The following is a 16,758-nucleotide window of genomic DNA, read 5'->3' as shown; positions in this document are numbered from 1 at the left end:
TTTGCGTTCTGGAGTCTAAATTCTAAACCCAAGACTTTCATGTGCAAATAATTAATAGTGTGGTACTCAAAGCCTTCGAGTTCTTTTTTCAAATAAGAACGCAAACCATCAAAAGCCAAATCAGCCAATTCCTTTTCAAAAACTGTTAAATTTAAACATCGGTTTTTGATATCTTTAAACCTTCGGAAGTAATCCGAAGCAGGCTCATCTTGGCCTTGCCTAACCGATGCCAAATCCGATAGTTTAGCTTCATTGTGCCCATTATAAAAACGATCATGAAACTTACGTTCCAACTAATTCCAAGATTGAATAGAATTCGGGGCAATGAAGAAAACCAAGAAAAAGCGGTTCCAGTCAAAGATAATGAAAATAAGCGAATGCGCAAAGCCTCATGAAAACCAGCTTTTCTCAGTTGTAAGATATATTGGTCAATGTGCTCCCAAGGTGCTTTATTATCATCACCACTAAATTTCACAAAATCAGGAACACACCAACCAGCAGGAAAAGAAACTAAATCAAATTCAGGAGGATATAGCTTTTGGTATAATGTAGAATTACCTATATCCACACCGAATTTAGTTTTCATCGCACTAGCCGGATCCTCTTTTAACCTAGCGGGATCGGCTTTGCATCTACCACTCATGGATGCTTGTGCTACAGAAGTAAGACGATGTTCTATAGAATTATCTTGTACCATCGTCTGAACCGAACTTATCGGTGCATGCCCCGTAGAATTTTCATGTACATTAATAAAAATCGGTTCATGTGGAGAACCAGATTTTTGTGAAGGAGAAGGCTGCACTTAATTTGTCATCTCATTGGTTCGGCTAAGGATTGCCGAGCAAAGAGTAGACATGTTCGGTGTAGATGTTAATGGGCTGACCACTGATGCACTGGTCTGACCGGTCTGACTGGTCCAGCCATGTTTGGTTGTGATGCTCGCGGTGGTAGTGTTTGCCCTTTATAGTAGTTCAGTGGCATGGCATACGATGCTTCTTGGACATATGCTGGCGTAGCCGACGAACTAACGATTTGGAAAGCACAATTATCATCTACAGATTTGCCTTTTTTGATGATGTCTAATTGATCTTTTAAATCATTCATATGCTTATATATATCAGCAATCTTCTGATCCATAATAGATGATAATTGGCTAAACAAGTCGGAAGACGAAGTGCTTACATTGTTTATTACCTCGACTTGCTTATTCTTGAGCGTGAAGGAGGGCATCACGAAGTCTTGAACCCTCGTGACCTGGCCTTGCTGATTTTTCTTAAATCCCTTCAAGAATTGTGCTTTGAAGTGCTCCCTGACCACCAAGTACTCTTGGCGCTCCTCCTCGCTGAGTTCCTCGATAGATGTGGAGATGTTGCCTTCGTCGAGGTCGATGATGACGCCCATCTTCTTTGAGAACAAGAATAGATCGATTTAAAAACCAGATTAATCTGTCCCTAGCAGAGTCGCCAAAAAGTGTGTTGACACTAATTTGCGCCAACACACTCGAAAACGCTAGAACGCGCGGATCATCGACACGATCTTCACCAACGGGCTCCCTGCGCACAGACCGGTCAGACCGGTTGTAGCGACCGGTCAGACCGGTACTCCAGGGAGATCCGCGAAAACCTAAACCCTCGAGCTCGGGAGTGACCCCGTCGGAGCTCGTGGATCTAGGGTTGCTCTGAGGTCGGCAGGCCACTTAGAACATCCTCGAACGCCATGGAGACGAGCGAAGAACAGCAGATGAGATTGGAAAAGTTAGGGTTTGGAGGAAAAAGTAAAGGATAAATGTGTGAATCGATTGGGATTACCCTCAATCGGCTGTGGCCCTTCATATATAAAGGGTGGGGAGGTCTGTACCCGTTAGAAGTCGGAACCCTATCAAATATCGTGTCAAAATACAACTCCTAATTCGGATTGGGCGTTTCGGACCGGTCAGACCGGGGTGCATGTCTTCCGGGAAGCATAACTCCCTCATCCGGACTCCAAATTGGATGTTCTATATATGCATTACGATCATCTCGACGAGATCTACGCAATGGTGTTGTCCATTTGGCAATTTGACAAACTTATCCAGACCGGTCTGACCGGTTTAGAAGAGAGGTCTGACCGGTCTATCCAGATTGTCCAGAAAACCTGAATCGTGCCAATTTTGGGTGTCAACACCGTCATTGTTGACATCCATGGCATTGTGGGGAGGGAAGGCGGGAGCAGCAGCTTGGCGCGGTGCCTCTAGCACCCGTGCCCGTCGCGGCTAGGGCTAGGGCGCCCATCATGGCCACAGCATTGTCGTCACCATCCATGGCGGGGAGGGAAGGCGGGAGGATGCGTGGGGAGGGGCAGCGCCGGGACTACAGGCGAGCGACGGCGCAAGGAAGGTGGGTGGCTGCATCGACCAAGGGCGAGCGGCGGCGTCTCGGTCCCTCTCGCGAGGATGCGAATCGACGATCGATTAGATTAACAGAACGACAATAGGGTCAATACAAGAAATACATGTATTTTAGTTTTGAAAATAAGATTAAAATGAAGAATATGTCATGGAAAATGAAGCCGCATTGTTTAGGGACCTATTTTAGGGAAGCGCACGTTAGGAGTCCTATAACTGCGAAGCCAGTTGTTTGGGATCCTATAATAGCAATTTTCTCGCTCGAAACGAACTATACACATATTCTTGACAACATACACTGCACGAAAAAGATGCATGTGTACCGGGCGGTGGGCGCCGTTAGCACCGGCTGCTCCAGCCGGTACTGGCTGGCCGGTACTAAATGAACGTTCATTTAGTACCGGTCCCAGCGCCCGGTACTAAATGTGATATTCCTTAGAAAAAATACATCCGATAAATGCGTGTGTGCCAGGGTTCGAACTCGTGACCTGTGGCCTCGCGCGTAGTCTCTTCTACCATCCCACCTACACATCACATGTGAGTGCATTGAAGATGTCATCATTTTCAAGTAACCGAAACAGACCATTTAGTACCGGGCCATAACACCAACCGGTACTAAATGCCACCATTTAGTACCGGGTGGTGTTATTACCCGGTACTAAATGGTTGGGGGAGGCCCGGGAGCTATTTAGTACCGGGTGGTGTTATTATCCGGTACTAAATGGTTGGGAGGCCCGGGAGCTATTTAGTACCGGGTTGTAACACCAACCGATACTAAATGATGACATTTAGTACTGGGTAGTGTTACAAACCGGTATTAAATGGTTTCAGAAGCTACTGTGCTATTTGACCGGTACTAAATTGACATTAGTACCGGCTCAAAAGCAACCAGTATTAATTGAACGTGGACGAATAGCCCTTTTTATAGTAGTGATACAAACAGTTCGGAGCTTTTTGAAACAAATCATGAATCCTGAACCCAATCAATCGTCTCCTCGCTCACCAGCGCCACCAACCTCTCGTTGTTCGCCCTCCCCGTGCATTCACAGAATCAAACCTCCATACAGAACCTAGGGTTTGAGAAATCAGAAAATCAGGAACTATGAGAAGGGTTATTGAAAAATCAGGTAATGGGATAATAAAACATGAAGAAACAGATGTAATTAAGAACGAATATATGTAATTAAGAACGAATATAACTATGTAAATATATGTGTGTCTATGTATTAAATTTCTATTTATGAGTATGTATGTATTAAATTTCCAAAAGGCAAATTCTACTATGTAATTAAGAACGAATATACCTATGCAAATATGATGGAGTATGTATGTATTATATATATAAGCACTTCAATAATATATATGTGTATATATATATATTTATATAATATTGGTCCTAGACATTTTCATATGTAAAGGAATTCACATGTATAGATATGTGTATACATATATATATATATATATATATATATATATATAAGTGAATTAATTTATATATGAAAACTATCTAGGACAAATATTATATAAGTAACTATATATATATGTATATAGGAAAAAGTCTATATCACCCCCTCAACTATGGGGTTGGACTACATAACCCCCCAAACTATGAAATGGTCTATATCACCCCCAGAACTTTCGAAAACCGGTCAAATTACCCCCTAAATCAGTTTTGAAAAATCATAGTAAATCACAGAAAAATCATAAAATAGAAAATCGAATTGTGTTAGACTCCAAATGAGTAGATCTACACAATGAACATATAATATGGTATGCTTTAGTATATTTTTTTGCTGTAGCTTTAGATCTATGTTTTTCTTCAAAGCTGTAAAAAATTGTACTAAAGCATACCATATTATATGTTCATTGTGTAGATCTACTCATTTGGAGTCTAACACAATTTGATTTTTTATTTTATGATTTTTCTGTGATTTACTATGATTTTTCAAAACTGATTTAGGGGGGTAATTTGACTGGTTTTGGAAAGTTCAGGGGGTGATATAGACCATTTCATAGTTTGGGGGTTATGTAGTCCAACCCCATAGTTGAGGGGGTGATATAGACTTTTTCCTATGTATATATTAGTGAAGATCATACACACTGAATTCCAATATATAAGTTTAATTGAAATGCAAAAGTATAATTAAAATAGAAAAAGAATTGAGAAAAGAAAAACATGAAAAAAAGAGACCTTTTGTCCCGGTTGGTAACACCAACCGGGACAAAAGGGTGCGCCAGCCACGTGGGCGCTGGCTGCACCTTTTGTCCCGGTTGGTGTTACCAACCGGGACAAAAGGTCCTCTTTTGTCCCGGTTGCCACACCCGGGACAAAAGGGCACCCCTTTTGTCTCGGACAGACGTTCCCGGTTGGGAAACCGGGACAAATCAACATTTTGTAGTAGTGTATCTCTTTTTGACTCCACCGCTCAGGCTGACGGAGCATTATGGCACTGTCGTCATGCAGGGTCACTGAGGCCACTAAGCTCTTCATGGGAGGGAGGCCGGAGGCAGGGGGCATGGAGACAGAACGGAAGAGGACTGCAAGCTGATTTCAAGAAGTCTAAAAGTTTTGTTTTGCTAAATTGTCGAAGGACAGCTGCCATGTGTGGAGGCGCTACGCGGCGTGTAAGCAGAGGGGAGCTATCTATAAGAAACCGATGTTGAATATCACGGTGACAAGAGGTATTGATATTGGGTTATTGGGCAATGCAAATTGGTACACTACTTGCTATTATATTATTATTTTTATTTTATTGGGCATTTTTATATGCAAAAGAGGCCCTCTCCTGATTATATATATTCATCAAAGTTAAAAGAGTCTTTTTACGACAAAGTAGAAGTAAGATGTATTTTGTTATTTTTAACGGAGATGGGAGCCAAAAATTAAACCATGGTGATAGTTGTGGGACCAAAATCTCATGATAATGCTGGCTACCTCACGTCTGATGTCAATGCCCCTCCACAATCAAGGATTCAGGAACTATTATAAAAAAAAAAGATTCAGGAACTCCCCGGCAAATCTCGCATGAGCTACCGACGCTGAACTATCATGAGTGAACTAGCTTAGCAAACATTTATCCGACATGTTTTGGTTGGTGTTTCGGTTTGTTGCATGTGCATTTCACCCGTGAACACTGTGGAACCGGTGACCGTCCTATTTTGCTGCCTCTCTTGCTTTGCTGATGTCGCAGATCGGCAGATGTTTTCGCTTAAAAGTGGAAAAAGTCTATATCACCCCCTCAACTATGGGGTTGGACTACATAACCCCCCAAACGATGAAATGGTCTATATCACCCCCTGAACTTTCCAAAACCGGTCAAATTACCCCCTAAATCAGTTTTGAAAAATCATAGTAAATCACAGAAAAATCATAAAATAAAAAATCAAATTGTGTTAGACTCCAAATGAGTAGATCTACACAATGAACATATAATATAGTATGTTTTAGTACAATTTTTTACAGCTTTGAAGAAAAACATAGATCTAAAGCTACAACAAAAAAAATATACTAAATCATACCATATTATATGTTCATTGTGTAGATCTACTCATTTGGAGTCTAACACAATTCGATTTTCTATTTTATGATTTTTCTGTGATTTACTATGATTTTTCAAAACTGATTTAGGGGGTAATTTGACCGGTTTTGGAAAATTCTGGGGGTGATATAGACCATTTCATAGTTTGGGGGTTATGTAGTCCAACCCCATAGTTGAGGGAGCCATATAGACTTTTTCCCTTAAAAATCCGTGGGAATATCCGAGTCACAGCAGCACACGCGCCCACTCTCCCCACCACTCCCAGAGTCCCACCTCCACTGCTCCAATGGCCGCGCCGACCTCCCCGGCGAGCCCCGCCGCGGGACCGAAGGTGCTCCTCCCGACCATGGCGGACATCATGGCGGCGTCTCGCGCACAGGGCCTGCACGTGCGCCTGCGCACGGTCGGCCCCTTGTTCCGCGTCACGGCCACCCGCGGTGAGGGGGAGGATGCGGTGGAGCTTGGCCGCGCCGAGGGCGGCGTCCGGCCGTGGTCCGGCGGCGCCGTCCTGCACCTCGACTCCATGCGGATGACCCGCGCCACGCTGAGCGTCTCTGACCGGCCGCTGTTCGGGCTGGGGATGTTCCTGGGCGCCGTCGCCGTGCGACACGGCTTCGACGCTGGGTGCAAGCGCGCCGAGCTGCTGGCCATCAACGACACGCCGCTCTACCACGACAAGGTAGTATACCAACGGGGCGCAATTCTGATCTCCCATATGAATAACTCTTGACACTAAATTCGATCGATGCATACAACAGCATCGGAGTGTGGCACTCAATCAATGTGGCCTATGTGTTTGATTACCCTGTCAAATGTTTTGCATGAAAACAAGCAAGGAGCGTTTTCAGTTAGAAGTAATATTTCAAGTATAACTGTGACAATAAATCATGTCAGTTTCTTTTTGTAATTCCTCTCACAATTTTTCTGATAGCTAAATGTTAGACCCTTTCGTTGTAAAATCTAGTATTCTTCTTGTACTTCTTGTTTCTTTTAAATAGTAGACAAAAGGAGACCTGCCAATATTAGAAAGCGCCAGTTCTTATAAACAGGGAACAAAACACCAAACTCCCCATTAGAAACAGTATTATAGAAGAAAAAAAATCATTTCAATATCAGTCTCAACTATCAAGAAATAATTTTTGTTGTCTCAAATCTGGTGAGTAGTTGAATGCAAAGGTCAAATTGCAACTTGCAAGTTATATTTAGATAACTTCAGACCCATAAATTGGAGCATGTTTTTTGTAATTCCGCATCTCGGCACAATATGCAACATTTTACATGGTATTTCTAGAGTTCGATGCTTTTCCCCCGTCATTTGTTTGAGCAGCAAATTTGAAACCTTTTGCTTTCTTTGTTGTTAGCTCGTTAGATTCTATAGAAGGATGGGCTTCAAAGTGGTTCATGTGGTGGATGGATCATCTATCTCTGATCTTGCTCACATGTTGGTGTGGGGTGGTAGGGGCACAAGAATGGATGCTAATATTGAAGATCTTCTCATTAAGTGGGGAAAAAGATTCAGACCTCAAAACTAAAGACTGATTAGTTTTGTTGAGACATGGTTTTTTTTTTTGCAGCACACAAATCTCGATTGAATACAATGAGGTAAAAACCTTGCTTCAATTTCTGTCCTGACATGTATTTCTTCTAGATCTTGCTGCCTTGCAGTCGTTCACTTCACTTCAGTAATCAGTACTATATCAAGTTGTATTTACAATAGAGTTTTCAATGCAGTTAATGTTCATTTCTAAGGTTAGCACCTTAAATCCTAAATTGTGGTAGTTACTATTACTTTATTTGAGATTTTGGGGGTTTCATTTGCCCACAAGAGCCAGTTTTCTAGATTGACATGAACCAATTAAGTTAAGGAGGGTGTTTCAGTAAGCAAGTTTGCTCTGGCAATTTTAGCATTTCGAAGGACTTGGGGCCAAAATCTCCCAATATGAAAGGAGGGACTTAATTACCAATCATTTTGATATCCAATTAATGATTTTTAATGTCTTATTTAAAGCTCAAGTCCTCATTATATCACAGTAAATTTGGCTTAATAGAATAGGATTTTGTTGGCCTACTAATTCGTACCTGCAATTAGGTGTGTTTGAAAAGGGGTAATGGTACCTGTGCTGTAACAATCTTGGTAGTGTTCTTTCCATTGAGTGTGCTCCGTGTTGTGTTTGCCTCCTATTCTGTTTTGGATTGCATTGATCGACTGTTCTTTTTCGTCTGATGGAATTTGCAGCCTAAGATTATATTTTTCAGTGCTAGGACTCCATATGGATTTGTGTCATATGCCAAAACCAAAAACTACTTCTATTTAAAGCAGCAAATCTATTATGCTGGTGATTTCAGCCCCCAGTAACTTGTACCTTGAAGCTCGTTGAAGGCTCGGCAATCACTTGGAAGAGCAGCTTCTGTGGTGAGAATAGAATGGAAGCATTCAAAGTTCCTATGAAAGTTTAAGAATAAGGAGTGTATGTGAGCACTGACGCATGATTCATCCTGAAACTCGCTATAAGAGAGAAGCACCATTCTTCTGTGTTGTAAAGTTTAAGGTGGACGCAAATGATGTTCTTTCGATACAGTTGAGGTAATCTCTGGCCACTTAACCAACAATGGACACACGGATGTTTGATTACCGCGATACCTTTTATGTTGCATCATGGGCTCTGACCTTCATCATAATATTGCTACTGTAAAATAACGATCTTATTTTGTTACCTCTTAGATTTTTTCTTGTATGCTTAGCAAAGGCACTTGAATTTATATTCAAAGGCTAACCTTAAACATCAAGTTGAGGGAAGGATTCATAGAAGTTTCGAAGAAATTTCATAGCAGAAACAGGTAGCACAGTAGCGCAAAAGGAACTGCATTGCAGACCCAGACTGGTTAAATCGTCACGTGGATAGAGTATGCAATAGACAGTGGTTAAATCGACAATTAGCATGTACCATGTTTTTAGAAATGAAAGCAGTGTGTATTTATCAGCGAGCGACTTGGTATCTGATTCCATCAAGACCAAAATGTGGCCAACAAATCACCCAAATGCTGCGGGCAACTCCATATTTTGCCCATACTTCCAGGATATAAACCGAATATTCGTTGTCTTCAAACCAAGTTATTTCCTTCAGCTTTGCTAAACCGCCCAAAGAAGCCTCAATATTCTGTTAAGTTATACTATGGAGCATCTGATCAGGGTACGAGAGCGAGAGCCAAACCAACCTTGGGAGGTCTATCCAAGGCCTTCATGTCAAATTCACCCGAGATAATCAGATGCGACTTTGGTTTCACCTTAAGCCGAAGAAGAGCTGCAAGACTTCCAGTGTCGTTGAGCCTTGCCTTCACTGTTGTCTGAGCATCAACAGTGTATAGACCGCCAACAGCTAGTGTGTTCTTTTTCTTTGATAGTTTTCGCGTTAATTCTACTACAGCTGAGACCTTCTGCTTCTTATCAAAATGGTACAGACCACACACTTTGATGGTGTCACCTTTGTCAGCCCTATAAGAAACAGAGTTCATTTAGCAATGCTAGCCCAACATGCAATTCTGTGAATATGTAGCGATTCACACGCATCTACCAAGAGTAAACAACTTACATAATGAGTGCAGCATGATAGTATTTACTAGTCATGCCAATAGCAGCTCTGTAATTTCTAAATTTCCCTCTTGCTGCATCATATCTACATTCGGCACCAAAGGCAACACCTTCCACGCCTACTGTAGCAGAAAACTTAATCGTAGGGGAGGGCTTCATGCGAACCACAGTAGCAAAAGTTGCATTTTCATGGAAGTATTGCAGCTTTAACTGTCAAAAAATGTCAGCGTACATAAGTCACTGGCATTAAAAGGTTCAAGAATAAGGTAGTCACCTTTAATGGGTCGTCAGGTAACTTAACAGAAACCACAAGCTTCCTGTATGGCAGGGCTTCTGATATTATAAAGGCAGTAGAGATCTACTCAAATAATGAAAAACAATGCCATTAGCAAATTTCAGCAATTAGTGCAATATCAACAAAAAGTGTAAGAAAAAAGTGATCACCTTTCTGGAATTGCAATCAGGCAGCTTAACAGAAATCGCAAATTTTGTGGATGGCAGGACTCCAAGTACACTAAATGTAGTAGAGACCTGCACGGATCATATTAAAGGATTGTGATTAGCAACATGCCAGTATAGGAGAAAGGGTGGACTGAAAACTCCAAAGAACTAACATTTGATTCTGCGTCCACTTTGAAACCGATGAGGGCATTTTTGTGCTGGTACACTGAGTTGATATCAAGAGAACAAAGTGCTCCTTTCTTCACAGCAGTTGAGGTGAGACACTGAAAAGTTCAGAAAAAAAACATCATCACTAAAACATCCATTCTTCATTTGTTATTACCTAAGCACTAAGCAGAGATATCAAGGGCTTGCTCCGCTTGTAAAGCAAGGCATGAAAAAAACTGCAAATAGGAATGGAACAACTCTTCCTCTTAAAAAACAACTTGTGAAGATGCTCCACACTAAAGGCAAAGAGAACATAGGAGAATTTTCAGTTGTATCTGTTATGAAGAAGAGAAGCTGAAATGGATCGGTACATTGACCAGCCCCAAATGGGGATACATTTAGTACATGAGAGCACCCAAACCCTAGAATAGGAAATTACTAGACTACTCTTGACTTATTGACTCTTATACCCTTAATACTCCCTCTCACATGCAACATGAATGCAATGACGTTGCATTTGAAGAGTTGACACTAAGCACTAGACTTAAACATAAACATGAAATTGATACATCCGAAGTCCGAAATCAAAGATTTAGTCGAAGCATGCAACTCTTGAACATGTCGATGTATATGATCTCCTCCACAAGAGGGTATTGCCTTCACAACCGTACTTCAGTAAATAGCCCGAGTCTTCACAAATCAGTACGTCGATTCTTCAACATGAACCTTGCTTTGGAGATTTTGAGCTTCACAATAACAGTGAGATGTGTCAAACCAGCCAAAGAGAGGAATGAGAGATCACTGCTGCAAGACGGCAAGCAGGAGGATGACATGATGATGACGACAAATAAACGGTCATTGATCATGATGTGGAGCAAAATGGCTCGGAAAGGGACCAAGAGGGCATTGCCGCACCAACAACTATGATGAGATTAGCTAAATCGACGGGATTCAACTAACCTTAATAAAAAGAAAATATTGGTCTGACAATGATTTTGTGTACACGCACGGCTATGACAAAATATATGTGCGCAACTGGACTTGGATTGAACACAGTGGAGAAATATATGTGTGACAAAATATGGTTAAGACAGCAGCAGACTAATAGCAAGATGCTAACAGCAGGGTTAAGATACTAAGCAAGCAGCAGCAAGGCAACAAGCAAAACGGGACTATGGATAGAGGCAGCCTAGCAGCATATTACAACAGCCATTGACAAATTCCACCAAGAGCAGCAGAGTGGTGCACAGCCTAACATCAGGAAGCCATGTGCCTCTGCAGAAAGAAGAGGCAGGTAGATAAAGCATCATGGATTGCTGCAGATGAGGTACCGAACATTGATTTTACTATGCACCTAGACATGATATATATCTAGATGCATAGCAAAAATTATGCATCTAGAAAAGCCAAAACGACTAATAATTTGAGATGGAGGGGTAATAACTATTTAGCCAAGAAATATTAACCCATGTTTATTTGGCTACCCACTTAGAATGATAATACAATTCAGAACCAAGCGATAAGGCAAAGTTATAGCATTCACTTTGCACTAGTTGCACAGGCTTGCAGCCGTTTAACTCAAGGTTAGTTATGGAAACATAAGCTGTTTGCAATCAATCACATACAAATAAAGTCTTCATATTTTAAAAAAGTGAAAGGTTGCAATTTAAGGAATCCCACTATTAGAGTGAAACAGCAACAAATAAAGCATACTGCTGGAGTTTTGAACTCTGGTCAAGCATTTGTTATGAAAGTTTATTGTAATTAACAATACATTCCACCGCAACAGAAGAAGCTTAATCTTTTTCAGGTAAATCATGGTGCTCTAGCTCATGAGAGCATGATGCATGGTGCATCCTGGATGTAGAGTCTGGTCATCAAGAACATTTTTTGTTTATTCCCTTATCAGATAAATCAGATAAAATCAGGATTCACAAGCTGACCATAACATACTGTTAGACAATTTTGGTACTAAATGTTATTTCAAAGGCAGCTGCACAGTTCCAACAAATAGACACAGTCACATGTGGTCCAGGAAGTTGAGAGACTACATACAAAACCAAGAACAAAATCAGAAGCAGACATGAAACGAGCACGAAATACTTAAATCATCGTGCTTCACAACCAAACACATGAAAAGCACAACAATACAATAATACAACTAGAGTACGCATGCCTCCAATACGCTACCATACCACATGGTCCAACACACAACGAAATTAGTTCACAAAAGAAAAATTAAGAATGTTATACTTATATTTTTACTGTCCCCTTCTTAAATGAAGGGCAGAGCTCATGCCTTTGCTTTCAAAGGGGGAAAAATTAAAGAAAAAACAAGAATGTACTATGTTCGGCAAGTGTGTCAATCAGGACAAGAGTAACCACAGCCCACGGTACCACCATCTACGTCGAAGCCATAACAGAATCAAGAAAGCACCGTTATATAGAACCCCTGAAGCTTCTGAATATAGACGCTAGCAGCACGGAAGTTCTCGGGGATAAGTGAAAACCCCAACGAACGTGATCGGAGGTGGGGGAGAGGGGCGCGAGGCACGCTTACCACCCCGGAGGCGGTGACGGTGGAGAAGGTGACCTCCCGGTCGCATGTGTAGTCCTTGGTCAGCAGGTCTGCGGCGGATCATCGATACACCCAAGCGAACCCAAGGAGGCGCGAATCAAACGGGTCATTGATGGCTCGTCGGAAGGAGAGCAGCGAATCGAAGGAACCAAGAACACAAATTGGGCCGCAAGGGGAACGGAGGAGGCGCGCGTACCCTTGGCCTCCTTGCCGATGTCGGAGAAGAGGCCGGGGCACCTCATGGCGGCGGGCGGGGGCCGAGAGAGGAGGGGTTGACCGCTTGGGAATTGGAGCGGGGTGGACGCCGGCAGCGGCAGGAAATGCAGAGGACACAGGCGGCCGGCACAAGTTGAGCGTGACGGTTTTGCGGTCCCACTCACTCACGGGTCACGGCTGACAAAACAAGCGGCTGCGCTTTTTGACTACGTGGCGGGTACTCGGTACTGAATGGTATAGTTGGCCAAATGGGCTGCGCCAAATGGGCAGCCCGAAATCCCGCCCAAAAAGCACGGCCCAAGCACGACCAGCATAATTGCAATAGTATCTGGGCTGGCCTGGCATGATCATTGGGCCATGGCTAGGCCGTAGTGCTAGTCCGAGCACGGCCCGACTAAGCATCAGGCTCGATACGGCCCATTAACAGCCCACAATTTAATCTTTCCCATCTATATACTCTCTCAACTCTAGTTTTTACCACCCCCACTCCCTGGTCAGCCGCCAGCCTCCTCTCTTTCTTCTCTTTCCCCCTCCGATGCCACGGCACAGCCAGCCAGCCCCTGCGCGGCCTGGCCTTCCGCCGCACCATGGCTGCCGCATGGCCGTCGGCCTCCACTGGCGGCTCGCCTCCCCTCGACGGCGCGGCAGGCGCCGCCCTGCAGCGCCAAGGCTGCGGCCCCCCCACGGCTTACCCTCGCGCCTCGCCACAGCAGCCCACGGCGGCCTCCGCGCGCAGCATCCGCCGGCTTGCAGTGCCATGGCCGCGGCAGCCGTCGGCCTGCAGCGCCTCCCCTCGCGTCGTCGCCGCGGCAGCCACCGGCCTGTAGCGCCGATGCCGCGGTAGCCAGCGGCCCTTCCTTGCACCGTTGTTGTGCCCCGGGCAGCGGGCACCGGCCTCGCCACGCCCCGCCGGCGTGCCGCCCCACGGTGACCTCGGGCCGGCACGAGCACCAAGGGCCCGGTGTGCCGAGCGGCCCGATCCGGCCCATTTATGAGGGTTTAAGGCCGTGCCTAGGCCACGGAGTAAGCACGCCAGGCAGCCCGGCACAGCCCGACCAATTGATCGGGCCAGATAGGGTCGGGCCTAACTGTGTCTGGGCCGAGTCGAGCTTGGGCTGGGTCATGCTGGGCGGCCCATTTGGCCAACTATACTGAATGGAAGGGGGACACGAGGCCGCGCGGGGGAGAAAGGGAATCAGGTATTTACGGAGTCTTTTACCTCTACTGTACCATTATGAAAGATGGTCCTACCTGTGTACCACTAAAAACTTTTCTTGCACCTACGTACCAGCGGCGAAACATTCTTTGCCCTCTATGCCATTCCGACAATCTTCCATCCAAATTTCACAGATAGCTGCCCTAACAAGTGGGTCTAGCTAGTGGAAATGTACAAAATACCCCCATCTCTCTCCTGGAGATCCGCGCAAGAGCGAGCAAGAGCCAATGGCGCACAACGGAGGAGGTGGCGTCCGTGGATGCGCACGCGCACAACCTTGTCGAGCTCGGGTCCGCGCTCCCCTTCATCCAGCTTCTTCGAGGTCGAGGGCACCGCACCACGCAACACGGCAACAAAGGCGAGGCTGGCGGCGGCGTGGCACTGCAGGGCGAGGCGGACCGCGGACGGCGGCGCGACGCTCCTAGCCGCTAATGCATCCTGACCGCCGCGCCTGCGCTGCTGCTCCGACCGCCACACATCGCGGCAGTGTCGGGGCCAGGCAGCAGTGGCACTCGGCGTGCAGGCGGGGCGGGGCGGAGCTCAGGCGGACCACAGGCACGGCAGAGTAGAGTCATGGTGGGGCGGAGCTTGGCGAGGTGCGGCGTGGGCTTGGCAGTGCGTGGGCCCGGGCGCACCTGGGCTGCCACGGAGCGTGGCGCGGCAGGGCGGAGTGCAGCTGCCGGGATGCCGCGGACCCCCAGCTCGGCAAAGTGGAGCGCGGCTGCAGGGGCACGCGTCGGGCGGAGCAGCACGGCGGAGCAACGCACGGCAGGTGGAGCAGCACGACGCGCGGTGGGCGGAGCCCGGCGAAGCAGCATGCGGCGATAGGCGGCGGCGGCCAGGCTGCTGAGCACGTGGCCAGTGCGGTTGGTCGTGGCGCGGTCCGTGGGCGCCCGCCGTGGCACAAAGCTCCCTGTCCTTGCACCGCAGCACCGGACTTGCACGGTGTAGGATCTAAACATGGGTTAGAATTTAAAACTTAAACTTACAGGACCTACATCTACTCAAGTAAGCACAACCCTTAAGTAAAATATGAGAAAGTTAGATCTAGACCAGCGAGTAGCGGCATCGGGTTCGTAGTGGATGCGCTGTCCATCTCGGTCGGCGTGGTCGTCGGCACAGTAGTACTCGCCGGGGTCGACGACATCGTACTCACCGGAGTCGTGGAAGTCCGCAGCGGGTACCGGCATCCTTCTGGCCTCTAGCGGCACTGTCCCCTCTGCGAAGGGAGGACGAAGGCGGCGCGGCGGTGACCATCAGGTGACTCCGGCACCGCCGTAGATCGGCAGCTGTAGGGTTTAGGGTTAGACCTCTGACTAGGTTTTTCACTACTGTCAAAGGAGCCGACCCCCACCCCTATTTTATATGGTGCTGGGTGACCTGGGGTCACAACCATGAGCTGGTTGGGCCCCCGATCAGGGCGCTTAACGGGTTTCTTTTGGACTTCTTCTCCTTTCCCGTTTCTTTTTCTTATCGGCGTTTTCTGACCACCGAAAAGTTCCAATATTCTCCCCTTTGGTCTAAAGGACGATAACTAAAGCCATACTTAAAGTAGAGTTGTGTAAAGAGACAGTGTGTCACAATAGTGAATTAATCCCATTATTACACAGTTATCCATAGTACACAAACTACTCATCCTAATGGGAGATGGTTGTCTCATGACCCTCTTGTTCCAAGATCATAGGCTATCCGATAATCCCTTGCCGGCAATAAGTTCATGAAAATTATTGGGAGATAAGCCTTTTGTTAATGGATCCGCGAGCATTTCCTTAGTACTTATATGCTCTAACTCTTGGATTCTATCCTTTACAATAAAATACTTAATATCGATGTGCTTGGCAGCGCCACTCGATTTGTTGTTGTTAGCATAGAAAACTACAGCTTTATTATCGCAGTATAATCTTAGTTGTTTGCTTATGCTGTCTACCACTCTTAGTCCGGGAATAAAACCCTTAAGCCACAAAGCTTGCCTGACGGCCTCATAACACGCTACGAACTCAGCTTGCATTGTAGATGCTGCTGTAAGCGATTGCTTAGAGCTTTTCCATGAAATCGCTCCATTTGCAAGCATGAAGACATAACCTGATGTCAACTTCTTAGTGTCAACACAACCTGTAAAGTCGGCGTCTGAATAGCCAACTACTTCTAAATTCTCAGTTTTCTTATATGTGAGCATGTATTCCTTAGTGCTCTGCAAATAACGTAGAACTTTCTTAACTGCCTTCCAGTGGTCCATTCCTGGATTAGACTGAAATCTGCCATGCATCCCGGTAATAAATGCTAAGTCAGGGTGTGTGCACACTTGTGCATACATAAGGCTTTCGATAGCTGAAGCATATGGAATCGTTCTCATTTGATCAATTTCTATTTGATTCCTGGGACTTTGAAATTGCCCAAACTTATCACCCTTAACAACTGGGACAGCTGTTCCTGAACATTTGTGCATATTATATCTTTTAAGAACTTTCTCTATATAAGCCTTTTGAGATAGTCCTAATGCACCCTTGGACCTATCTCGGTGTATCTCAATGCCTAGAACATAAGAGGCATCACCAAGATCCTTCATGTCAAAGTTCGACGAGAGAAATCCTTTTGTCTCATACAGCGAATTCTTATCACTGCTAGCTA

At 45.2% G+C, this 16,758-nt stretch overlaps 2 protein-coding genes across 6 annotated transcripts; one reads left to right on the top strand and one right to left on the bottom strand.

Annotated features, from left to right (window-relative positions):
* The first annotated feature begins 6,143 nt into the window (after positions 1-6,143).
* On the top strand, positions 6,144-8,554 carry LOC120690451. Of its 4 annotated transcripts, none has more exons than XR_005681749.1 (3): positions 6,144-6,601; positions 7,284-7,524; positions 8,269-8,554. XR_005681749.1 is itself a non-coding variant. In XM_039973096.1 (2 exons), exons 1-2 carry the CDS (start codon positions 6,209-6,211, stop codon positions 7,452-7,454), a joined length of 564 nt encoding a protein of 187 aa, XP_039829030.1. In that variant the 5' UTR covers positions 6,144-6,208; the 3' UTR covers positions 7,455-8,554. The 4 variants fall into 4 exon arrangements, 1 of the variants encoding a protein (XP_039829030.1); XR_005681747.1 differs by having other exon boundaries at positions 8,159-8,554; XR_005681748.1 differs by having other exon boundaries at positions 6,145-6,601; positions 8,179-8,554.
* Positions 8,555-8,805: 251 nt separating this feature from the next.
* LOC120690449 (mitochondrial outer membrane protein porin 5-like) lies at positions 8,806-13,059 on the bottom strand. Of its 2 annotated transcripts, none has more exons than XM_039973095.1 (7): positions 12,895-13,059; positions 12,681-12,748; positions 10,126-10,236; positions 9,956-10,042; positions 9,813-9,869; positions 9,513-9,721; positions 8,806-9,415 (listed from the first exon to the last, which is right to left on the bottom strand). In XM_039973095.1, exons 1-7 carry the CDS (start codon positions 12,938-12,940, stop codon positions 9,109-9,111), a joined length of 885 nt encoding a protein of 294 aa, XP_039829029.1. In that variant the 5' UTR covers positions 12,941-13,059; the 3' UTR covers positions 8,806-9,108. The 2 variants fall into 2 exon arrangements, with proteins under 2 accessions (XP_039829029.1, XP_039829028.1); XM_039973094.1 differs by having other exon boundaries at positions 9,786-9,869; positions 12,895-13,056.
* Between the last annotated feature and the right edge of the window lie 3,699 nt (positions 13,060-16,758).

Source organism: Panicum virgatum, chromosome 9N, assembly GCF_016808335.1.
Source record: "Panicum virgatum strain AP13 chromosome 9N, P.virgatum_v5, whole genome shotgun sequence".
Classification (NCBI taxonomy): Eukaryota; Viridiplantae; Streptophyta; class Magnoliopsida; order Poales; family Poaceae; genus Panicum; species Panicum virgatum.
The sequence above is the reverse complement of the archived record's forward strand: the minus strand, read 5'-3'. Positions and strand labels throughout refer to the sequence as shown.

Excerpts from the sequence above, each read along its gene's own strand:
- LOC120690451 (XM_039973096.1), top strand. The coding sequence starts at position 6,209 with ATGGCCGCGCCGACCTCCCCGGCGAGCCCCGCCGCGGGACCGAAGGTG. Across the intron at positions 6,602-7,283 it reads CGCCGCTCTACCACGACAAG|CTCGTTAGATTCTATAGAAG; the intron begins GTAGTATACCAA and ends CTTTGTTGTTAG.
- LOC120690449 (XM_039973094.1), bottom strand. The coding sequence starts at position 12,940 with ATGAGGTGCCCCGGCCTCTTCTCCGACATCGGCAAGGAGGCCAAGG. Across the intron at positions 12,749-12,894 it reads CATCGGCAAGGAGGCCAAGG|ACCTGCTGACCAAGGACTAC; the intron begins GTACGCGCGCCT and ends GATCCGCCGCAG. Across the intron at positions 9,416-9,512 it reads TATCATGCTGCACTCATTAT|GGCTGACAAAGGTGACACCA; the intron begins GTAAGTTGTTTA and ends TGTTTCTTATAG.